General features: G+C 56.0%; 1 protein-coding gene across 8 annotated transcripts; it reads left to right on the forward strand.

Moving 5' to 3' along the window:
* Window positions 1-1,095: 1,095 nt before the first annotated feature.
* Kctd17 (potassium channel tetramerization domain containing 17) lies at window positions 1,096-10,275 on the forward strand. 8 transcript variants are annotated; one of them, XM_051189320.1, is made up of 9 exons: window positions 1,096-1,436; window positions 2,483-2,591; window positions 5,152-5,243; window positions 5,974-6,069; window positions 7,125-7,250; window positions 8,458-8,551; window positions 8,715-8,870; window positions 9,141-9,228; window positions 10,059-10,275. In XM_051189320.1, the coding sequence occupies exons 1-9, from the start codon at window positions 1,101-1,103 to the stop codon at window positions 10,126-10,128; spliced, it is 1,167 nt and encodes a 388-aa protein (XP_051045277.1). In that variant the 5' UTR covers window positions 1,096-1,100; the 3' UTR covers window positions 10,129-10,275. The 8 variants fall into 8 exon arrangements, 7 of the variants coding, with proteins under 7 accessions (XP_051045277.1, XP_051045279.1, XP_051045281.1 ...); XM_051189322.1 differs by having other exon boundaries at window positions 8,715-8,789; XR_007834835.1 differs by having other exon boundaries at window positions 8,715-9,228; window positions 10,059-10,120.
* Window positions 10,276-11,080: the final 805 nt, after the last annotated feature.

Consider the following 11,080-nt stretch of genomic DNA (forward strand, 5'->3'; position numbering starts at 1 on the left):
AAGGGGGATGGGGGTATTCCACAACTTCCCTTTCCCTATCTTGCAAACAGACATGAGAAGGCTACCAGGTGCCTCACCTCCATGATTAAGTTCTATCATATTTATGGAAGTAGGCAGCATCAGGGAAGCCAGTATCTGAACATCATCTCCTGTAGGTCCACTCCTTAGGCAGACTCTGTTTCCTTCAGAGTAGCCCAAGACTCGCATCTAGAGCACTCTGGCTCTTGTCCCTGCAGACTTATCTCTGTTCTTAATCCCACATGATCCACTCCTCCCTTCTCTCCATCCCTGCAAACCAGTGGTTATTGTGATCAGCCCCACAAGCCCCAACAAACCAGGGCTGCCTTCATACCCCCCTCTCAACCTCCTAAGCCCTGCTATCCAGGCTGACTGCAACTGAGAAAGAAGTTGGTATGTCTGCTTCTGCTTGCCCTTGGGGTGTGGGCAGCTGAGAGGTGCAGGGAGCTGGGTGGAGGAGGCCTGGGCTTAGTGTGGGAGCCCTGACCTGATCCTTGACAACCCTGGAAAGGACAGAGGAAACAGACTTGTATGGAAATGTATCGCTGTGTCTTTACTTTTGTAGCCCCATTTGTACCACTGTCTTGGTGGGACCAACCTGGCAGGGCTACCAGGAGCCTAAATGAGTAATATATATGTCCACACAGCTTTCTGTCACACAGAAATGTTCAGACAGCCCTAAATCCAACTAGATGTCCTCAAACAATTTAGGAGATGGAGGTGACTCATTGTCATCCCTGTGATCCTCACCACACATGGGGCAAAAAGAAATATTGCTGATGTGGTTTAGCATACCAGAGATCCTGGGTTCCATCCCCAGCAACACACGCACATGCATATGCACACACATACATTCACACGCACCTATTAAAAAGTAGGTGTAGGTAAATATAGGAATCTCTGGAAGTTCTTTTCAGGTCAGGCATTCCTCAGCTGAGTCCCCACCCCCACCCCACCCCCCAGCACAAAGAACAAATGGGGAGAATAGCCGATAGACGATCGCTATTTTCCCAGGGCCCAGGCCTTGTGCAAATCAAGCAATCTGGCCAAAAGGAGAGACGAGGTGTCCAGCAAGAAAGGTAATGTGGGGCGAGATCTGCTGTCCCAGCCACACCAGGACAGGCGCAGAGCATCCCAACCCTGGCTCCAGACTACAGCTCCCGACATACCCCGCGCCTGGTACCCGCCCGCAGCGAGCGGAGGGGCGGATGCAGACACCGCAGCTGGCGATGAGGATGGAGGCCGGGGAGGCAGCGCCACCGGCAGGGGCGGGCAGCCGCGCCGGGGGCGGCTGGGGCAAGTGGGTGCGGCTGAACGTGGGGGGCACGGTGTTCCTGACCACCCGCCAGACGCTGTGCCGGGAGCAGAAGTCCTTCCTCAGCCGCCTGTGCCAAGGCGAAGAGCTGCAGTCTGACCGGGTGAGCCCGCTGATAGTGGCGTCCGGGTTCCGTGCTAAGGGGCTGTCCGGCCTGCGCGTCCCTCGGCCTCCGACCTGGGCGACGCAGCATTCGTTGAATCCCGAGGCGGGAAGCCCAGGCAGGAGGAGAGGGAGGAAGCTGAGAGGTATCGCTGTGCCCATTTCCGTGGCAACGGGACAGCACCGGCCGCGGCCATTTGGAGCCTTGGAGCGCTGCCCTGGATCCGGGACGCTCCCTTGCTTGTGGGGCGGTGCTGAGGGACCTACAAGCCCGGCCTGCCTTGTTGCCCTGGCTGACTCCAGCGGTTGGAGTTGATGCTGCTGGTTCTCCCCGCCCTTGAGGTGTGGGCAGCTGAGGGGTGCAGGGAACAGGGTGGAGGAGGCCTGGATGCCTTGGAGATGGGCTTAATGTAAGGAAGAGCCCTGGCCTAGCAGATACCACTTGTGAGCTCACTGTTCTCCTGCCAACTTCCAGAATGATCTGGGAGGAGTGGGGAGTGGGATGGATTCTCCTGCTCTGACTTTGGCCTCCTCGTGTGCAAGGCCTCTGGAGTTGGCTTGTCAAAGTCCCTTGGCCCGCATTCTGTGGCCCTCTCACACTATGTCCTTGGGCAAGTCCTCTGCTTCTTCAGGGGGTCCTCCCTGCAGGCTGCAAGTGTCCAATCAGAAAGCTCCTTTGGAAACTTGCAAACATCTGGTGGATATTTGGCTCAGGGGAATAGCTTCCAAGAGGGAAACTTTCCCAAGAGGGAAATGCATTGAGGCCTGTGTTGAACTAGGGATCTCTCAGAAGTAAGGTCACACTCTATGCTCACACTTAATCCTCTGATTATGGGGGAAAGAAGACTTGCTCAAGAGGCCAGGTGATTGACTCAAGGTCACACAGTCTGGAAAACATAGGGTTGGAGCCCAGCGCCTTATCGATGCATCTCCGCCCTCTTCTTCCCCCTGCTGTCCTTTTCCAGCCTGTGATCAGTTGAGCTTATGTGTGGGGGCTACACTTGGGGTGGCTTGCACACCTCTCACATCTTGTGGTCATCTCCACAGGATGAGACCGGGGCCTACCTCATTGACCGTGACCCCACCTACTTCGGGCCCATATTGAACTTCCTCAGGCATGGCAAACTGGTGCTGGACAAGGACATGGCTGAGGAGGGTGAGTGGGTTCATTGGGCTGGTCTGGGGCTCTCTGGAGCAGGCCAGAGCCATCTGGGGATTCCTAAAGTCATTCTTGGAGTCAGGGTGGTATCTACTTTTCCTCATTATTTTTCCCCTGGAGTGGGGTCCCATTCTCCAGGTCTCTGCCAAGCTGACAGGCCCAAGCTGTCACTGAGTGCTGTTGGGTAAGTGAGATGGGAGCAGGAAGAGGGTCAAGAGGCCCTGGGGCTTCTGCCTTTTGGGAATGACCTTTCTCCCAGGCCTTCAGGAAGGCCTAATGTAGCCTGTGATGCTCCAGGCTGGATGTGAGGAGAACTGGGTCCTTCTTTGCCTTATTCTGTGCCTCCCAGGCAGACGCTTGCCATCAGCCAATTCATGAAGTTCCCAAAGCCGGCTGCAGGGTGATGTTCCTGGCAGGGCTGCTGTTCTTCCCAGGCCTGTGGAGGATCATATCTGGGCCAAACTGACATGGAAGCAGTGTGAAGAATAGGCCAGAGGCAGGGACTACAGACATCCTCAAACCAGCTCTCCTCTGTACACTTGAGTATAGCTCTGCATCAGGCCAGGCCAGCTTGGACGGATAGTCTTCTCTGGTCTCCACTGGTGCCTACAATATGGGCATCATGACCCACATTTGGAAGAATGTGTTGGGACTGTAGATGAGTTCTGTGGATCTGTGGTGTTTCACCCAGCCCTTGTTCTAGTAAGTGATCTTTGCTGGCTGACCCCAACAGGTGCAGTGATCTGAAGAGCCTCCAAAGGTCAGGTGATCATCACGCTCAGAGCTCACTGTAGGTAGCTCACTGTGCCTGGTCTACAGCTGGCTGCCCGGCAGTCCAAGGGGAAGCGATCACGTGGGTGGGGCCTGGGCTCAGGAGCAGGTCCCTCTGGGAGGCTCATACTCCAGCTGCATCACAGCACACACCTGTTTACAAGTTCTGGCTCTTCAGAGCTCTGGTGCTCTTGCTCATATCTTCAGGCGGGGTGTAGAAATATCTGAGAGATGGATTTCAGGAGGAAGTTTACCACGTGACAGTAGAAAGGTTGGTTAACCTCTCTGGGTCTATGAAGTAGTGACAGTTGCACCTACCACACTAAGCAATGGGAATGTAGAAGGAAGTTTCCCACAGTAGGAAGTGGCCTCGCCTGGGGTACGCAGCTTAGGGTTGGATAGCTGTCGCCGTTTCTCTCAGCCAGGGCCTGGGAGATTTCTGTCACTCAGGCAGTGGTCCTTGCTGACTCTTCCTTCCAGCATGTATTGGTTGAGCACCAACAGATATCAGAATGACCCTGTCACGGATCCAACTGCTGTAAGGAAGTACCAGAGGCCAGGGGACTATGACAACAGCCGTTGACCCCACCCACTCTGCAGGCTGGGATTGGGGTCAGTGTGTTAGCCTAGGGGCTATTGACCTGCGCTTTTCCCTGCTGCCAACATCCACTGTGTACTTCACACAGACAGCCCTCAGGGATTCATTGGCCACCAGTCTCTTCTTTCAGAGGTCGGACTTCCTCAAGTTTCCATCTTTATCGCTCTTCACCTCCCACTGGTCAGAATCCCTCCGTCACATGGCAGTGAGGTTTCAAAGGTTCAATCTGTGATGGTTCCTGTCCCTAGAGAGTTCAGCAGCCTTGCAGGGACTTCTGTAGTCCAGACTCTTGGGAGCTCTCTGTACTTCAGCAAGTGGGAGGAGAGATTGACTCGATCTGGAAGTGGATCTACTTGATCTTGTGTGTCTGTAACACAACAGACAGTGACACCTGCTTCCCTCATGTTCCAGGACCTCTGATGGACTCACAAGAGCTTTACTAACAGTTATGAGTGGTAGCTGGGGGTATCCAAAAGCTTACTTACTTCTAGTGAGGGGTTCAGAGCTCTAAGGGTGGAGCTTGCCTTGGTTCTGTGACTTACAACCATGTGATCTTGGATAAGCTGTTTCTCTCTTGGCCTCAGTTTCCCCAGTTGTTCAGTGGACATAATAAAAGTGCTCAGTTCTAGTTCTGACAGTGGGATATTCCCAGCACAGGCCTGGTACTTAGCCCGTGTTTGATAAATGGGGGCACACAGTAGGTAGCCTAGGCCCTCCTTGTCATATTCTAGGGCACAGTCCCAATGAGCCCCAGGTTCACCAGGTAGTCTTGGGTCACATGCTCATCAAAACACAAGAGACAGGACTTGCTGAAGAGTGGAATCTCAGCCTCCTATGTGGGGACCAAGGAAAAATGTTCCCTTTTGTTTGGATTGGACCAGATCTCATAAAGCCTAGTCTAGCTCAAACTTGTTATGTTGCCAAGGCTGTCCTTGAACATCTGATCCTCCTGCCTCTACCTCCCAAGTGCTAGGATTACTAGTGTTCATTATCACCCAATTTGTGCAGTGCTGAGGACCAAACCCATGGTTTTGTGCATGCTAGGTAAGCACTGTACCAACTGAGAAAATCCCTAGACTTGAAATGTTTCCTCTTTCTTGGCCCTGAACTTATAGACCCTATCTAGGAATGTGACAAGGAGAATGGGGCATGGAGACAGTAGAGATGACAAGCTGCTCTGTGTTCTAGGAGTCCTGGAAGAAGCTGAATTCTATAACATTGGTCCCCTGATCAGAATCATCAAAGACAGGATGGAAGAGAAAGACTACACAGTGACCCAGGTTTGGAGAAGGAGGCAGGACCAGTGGTGGGAAGGGATTGGGGGAATGGTGAGGGGCAAGAGGGAGGCCTCCCAGGCTGCTTAGCACAGCCCCAGCCCAGAGATATATAGCTAGGGTTCTGCCCCTGACTGACCAAAGATTCTTATGCCCTTATGTTTTCCTGTGTGGAAAGTAGAGATGCTCAAAGTTGCCTAGCTACCCTTGTTCACAGAGGATGCCAGTAGCAGTACAATCATCCACCCACCACTGTCCAAGGCCATGCAAGATGAGTAAATGTCTACTTCATGGATTCAAGCAGTCCCCTTGTAGGTACATATGAGCTATTGGGACTGGCATATCAGAGCTCCATCCCCAGTCTTAGCCACAGAGGCCAAAGAGGTGAGGGCATAACTTGACTGATAACCCAGAATGTCTCCCCAAACCTTACCCTGCTTTCCTCTTGTGTCACCCATATTCCACACATGGCTCTGGTACGTTTGAGCTGATAACCCTGAGCAAGTAACTGAGCCTCTCTGAGAGCCTCAGTATAGGATTCCATAAGACACAAGGGTCTCAGAAGTAGTGAACCCTGAATGGGAAGCATCTGGCACATAGTAGGTATTCTGAACATGGCTCCCTCCTTCCTGTTTTAACTGTCCCGCCCTCCATCTAGGGTTATACAATGCAGGATAAAGCAGCTGGGAGCCTGGTACCCTTAGAAGTACCCTCCATGTGACCCTTTCACCCATAGGTGCCGCCCAAACATGTGTACCGTGTACTGCAGTGCCAGGAGGAGGAGCTCACACAGATGGTCTCCACTATGTCTGACGGCTGGCGCTTCGAGCAGGTGGGCTGGGTACAAGGGACACCCTAAGTTTGTCCTTTTCACAGTCTCAGCCTCCAGTCCCTCCCCCAGCCCAAACCCAGACTCTTCTTGAATGGGACTAAGCAAGACTAGAAAAGTGCCTGCTAGGCACAGGTGGACTGAGACAGAGGCAGGGAGCCCTTGCCCTTGGGCATCCTAGTCACTGAGGGTCTGCACAGCAGCCAGTCTCTGTCCTTAGGGACAGCTCAGGTGTAGGAGACCAGAACCGGAGGTGAGTGGAATCCTTGCCAGACCCTGGCCCTGACCTCCAGGGTCTCATGACTTGCACAGCCATAAGCATCCCCCTTTCCTGGAAGCCCCAAGTGGCGGCTTCCCAGGGTATGAGTATGACCATACATACATGCTTCCAGGCCTTATGTGGTTCACCACAGGAGACTCCTCTTATCAGCCACAAGGCCGCACTCTGCCTGCTGGGTTTCTCTCAAAATGAACCCAAGGTCCAATCTGCCCTGAGAACAAGAGATGAACTGAGCTACTTTCCTATGCACCTTCCCACAGGGAAGCTGGAGGAGAAGGCTAAGATTCTAGGATAGCCATTGTGAGGAAGACCAACCAGCCAGCTAGGATGGGAGGCCACCCTCTCTTCCAGCCCTGCCCTCTGTCACTCCTACTACCTGAGCATCCTCTCCCAGCCTCTGCATCCTGGGATGTGAGCTGGCAGTACCTCCTTCTCAAGGCCTTTGTAAAACTGAGAAGAGCTGTCAGGCAAGGTTCTAGTTTTGGATAGGACTCCATGTATCAGTGCCAGTGCCACACCCACTATTAGGAGAGCCACAGCTACACTCAGGAGGTAGAGGCAGGAAGTCAAGTTTACCCTCAACTGCATAGTGAGTTTGAGGCCCTGTCTCAGAAAACCTAGAAATGATGTGAGCAAATTTGTTGGACCCCAGGGAGGATATGGAGGGCTCCTGGGCTTGGTCCCTGGCCTGCCTCTTGTCAGCAGGGGCCCTCCAGTAGACTACCATCTCTCTTGCCCTCTGCTGGCAGGGAGGGTGATGAGTCCTACCCTTCCCCAGCTGGTGAACATCGGTTCCTCCTACAACTACGGCAGCGAGGACCAGGCCGAGTTCCTGTGTGTTGTGTCTAAGGAACTCCACAGCTCCCCACACGGCCTAAGCTCAGAGACTAGCCGTAAGACCAAGGTGAGTCCCTGCCCTGTGTAAAGACAGCACCTCTCCCCCATTCTGCTGCCACGTCCTCCCTCCTGCTACACCCACATAATGTTCATGGTCATGGTCACAGCCAACGCCATCCATCCCATGCCTCTGCTGTCCAGTCAGCTCACACCACTGGCCCAGGCTGGGGATCAGTCAGGCAGCACCATTCCAAGGGCACAGACAGGGTAGGCTTGATGTCTCATTCACGAGGCCACATGGACAGGCATGAGGCAGAGCACGCTGAACTAGGGGCCAAAGTGTGGCATGCTGCTCTGTATGACCTTGGGCAAGTCTCTCTTCTTACAACTTTGCTGAATTCTCTGTGAAGGAAGAGTTGGGTCCTGAGCCCTTTGGAGATTCCAGGCTGGAATTCCTGGGTTCCCGCCTGTTGGTTTATTTCCCAGGGACTAGTTAGTGACTGTCTAGTGTCAGCCTAGGTCAGGATGGGGAAATCCCACAGTCCTACCCTCCCACAGGCCTTTTGGGTAGCCTCTCTCAATGGCATCAGGAGCCCTGTGGGCTCTGGCCATGGCAGCTTGCTCCAAAGGGCTCAGTTTGCAGCCAGCCTGTGGGGAAGAATTGAGTAAGGTCCAGTACCCTTGGGCCTGCAATAGGGCCCACACAATAGGCATGATCCCGGTTGGGAAGGTGGGAGCTGTGCCCATGTGCAGGAGTCTTAGGAACTCTGGCTTCCTGTGTGTCACCACCCAGGCCTGCTGTGATCCCCTTGCCACCCGCCCCCTCCCCATGCCAGTGGCTGGCTCCTCCCTGCAAGAGTGCAGGGTACCCTGCTGCTCTGCCTCCCTCTGTCACCAACCTGGCCCAGCCTGCCAGACACTGTTGCTGGCATCTAGATCTGGCTGGTGACTGCCCTGGGACAACTTTGACTTCCTGCTCTGGATCCATCCTCCCAAAGTAAGACCTTTCCAGGAGCCCACTGGCTTCTCTTTCAGCCCTCCCCGTAGCCTGGCTCTGCAGCAGCAGCCTGGCTAGTCTTTAAGCAAGCTCTCTGGAGTAGGGAAGCCGCACCAGCTGCTTTGGCTGTAGCTAGCCTTCCCTTTCTCAGAGGTCCCTTTCATCCCGCCTGCCCCTCTGTCCTGAGGTCGGGGGTCCCTGCGGACAAGCCGCCCGCAGCCCCGCCCCCTCGTCAGCGTCTCCACTCTCTCTTCCCTGGTCGGCGGCGGGTTCGCAGAGCACGGACGAGCAGCTGGAGGAGCGGCGGCGGCAGGAGGTGGAGGAGGTGGAGGTGGCCCAGGTGCAGGTGGAGGCGGATGCCCAGGAGAAAGGTGCAGCCCGCCCCCAAGAGGACGATTGCTAATGACAGCCCGGGCCTCCCGCCCTCTCCCTGCTGGAGCAGCTGCCGCCGGGAACTGCGGGGGCGGGCCACCAGGGTTAGCTCAGCGCCTGGCGCCTCGCCCATAACCATCCCTCTCTCACTTTCTCTTGCAGCCCTGTCATCTCAGGATCCCGCTAACCTTTTCTCCCTCCCACCACCGCCTCCTCCTCCTCCGCTTCCTGCTGGAGGTCCTGCTTCATCTTCATCCACCTCCTCTTCCTCCTGGATCTCATCTGCACCCTGCCTCTTCCCTCTCTGCCCCTGCCCAGGTTTCCTCTCCGCCTGCTCCCGTCTCCACCCTGGGGCTGCTCTAGTCCCAGTCTCCCGTGCCCTCTCCCCGGGCCCCCTGGCCCTGCATCCCCAAGCATCCTGCCTGCCGCCTCCTGCGCCCCTTTCGGCCCCTTCTGCCTCCTGGCCTGGGGAGGAGGGGCGTGGCCGTATCTGCTCTGTGTCCTCCAACCCAGCAGGGCACCTCTGAGGCTGGCCTTGGCCACAGGCCCCACTCTTCCCGCTTGCCTCCTCACGTTTCCTCCTTGCAGGTCCCTGTCCGCACCCTCCCAGACCCAAGCCTGAGCTTGCTGTGAGAGCTCCTCGGCCCCGCGCCCGCCCCCAGAGCTGCCGCCCCGGGTTTGTAGCCTGGCAGAGCTGGAGGGAGGGGCGGAAGCAAGGAGGGTCCTCATATCTTGTCCTTGGACTTGAGCCGAGCTTTTGGCTGATTCTCACCACCCACCAAAGTCTCTCAACTTCTCTGGGCCTTGGGGCGAGGCCCTGAGAACTGAAAAAAAGTCCAGAGGTGGAGACTTGTGCCTGCCTGCCTGTAGTAGTAGTAAGGAGCCAGGCTGGGGAGGGGAGGACTAGTCTTGTGCCTCCGCCCCATCACGCATGTCTAGAAGCTCGTGCACCACTGCATGTGGGTACTATGTCCCCTAGTTCTGTGGAGTGGGTGCCAGGCCACATGTGGTGAGCCTTTGCTAATGAGTTGACAAGAGCCTGCCAAGGATTGGAGCGTGGCAGGAAAAGACCCGGTCTCTGATAGGGGTGACAATAGCCCCCAGTCAGACTGATCTCCCTGTGTGACCTTGGGCAAGTCACTGCCTCTCTCTGGGCCACAGCTGAATTCTAAGATGGGTTGGATAGCTGCTTCCGGTGGCCCCTTTCTGCCTGGGAAAGCAGCGATCTGCTCCTCCTACCCCTCCCCTCCCCAACCAGGCTGCCACCACCAGCCCAAGACTGGCAGTTTCTCCCCTCCTCGGTCCTGACTCCGCCTTCTTTGGGCCTCAGCCCCACCCCTTCTCCAGAGCCAGCCTGGGACTCACTTGCCTTTCTCTCTCCCTCTCTCCCTCCCTCTCCCACTCCCCCAACTTTCCTGGCATCACCCTGTCCTTACCCCACCCTGGTTTTCTAACCCCCGACCCCCTCTCCTCTTCCTTCTGTCCCTCCCCTCTCTTATTTTCTAGCTATTACAAGCCAGAGGCACCCGGATGTGAGCCCCCAGATCACCTCCAGGGACTTGGGGTTCCGATCTGAAATCCTTTATTTTTGTACCACGGGGTGGGCCCCTGGCCCGAGGAGGAAGACTTGCCCTCTCCCTAGTCACTGCTGCCTGCATCTGCCGGGCTGGGACTCAACCCTGCCTCCAGGCCCAGGCCTGGGGCCCTCTGGGACCTTGGAAGGCCTGAGGTTGGCCCTGGGGTCTCCAGGCAGAGTCACCTGCCCATGGCCGAGGTGTGGCACTGCCCACCCGTATCTCCCAGGCCCCTTTGTCCCCTCGCCTGGGTCCCCTTGCTGCATGGCGGATACACTCCCTCCCAGCCCAGTCATAGCACCTCCTTGAGCCTCTGTCTCCATGGCAACCCTCCTCCCACCTCACAGGTGAGGGTCAGGGAGGAATGGGGTTCCCGGAGCCCTAAGTGTCTGGGGCTGCAATGTTGCCTTTCTGGGGAGGGAACTCTAGCCTAGCCCCCTGGTGGGACACTCTGGCTTCAGCTACTGGTGGGGGACAATTCAAGGACTAAGCCAAGCAGGAAGCAAGGTACAGGATTGGCATCACCCTGGTTGGCTCTCCCCTTTGCCACCATGTGTTAGGCAGCAGAATGTGCTAGGGAGTCAGGAGGCTGCCCAGGAACTTGTGATGGAAGGGGACAGGTGTGAAAGGGGCAAGCTGCTCCTCCCATGTCTTTACCCCTGGGATGGGCACACATCTGTCAGTTGTGTCCCACCTACCATGAAATAAACCTGAACCAACAGGCTGGCCTGGCTGCCTCCCTCTTTCTCTGGGCTCCTTTTGGGGACAGGGCTTAAACTCAGGTGAGGTAAACCCGCTTTTCCTGAAGCCCCCTGCTGTTGTCCTCTCCTGGGTGTGTGACTAAGTCCTGTACCTGGGAGTCAGAGTTCAGGCTACTTGCCCTGTCAACAACCCTGCTATCACCAAAGCCCTGGGCTACCCCTCCACTTCCTCTGGGCTACCTCACCCTCTTGT

Source organism: Phodopus roborovskii, unplaced genomic scaffold (assembly GCF_943737965.1).
Source record: "Phodopus roborovskii unplaced genomic scaffold, PHOROB, whole genome shotgun sequence".
NCBI classification, from domain to species: domain Eukaryota; kingdom Metazoa; phylum Chordata; class Mammalia; order Rodentia; family Cricetidae; genus Phodopus; species Phodopus roborovskii.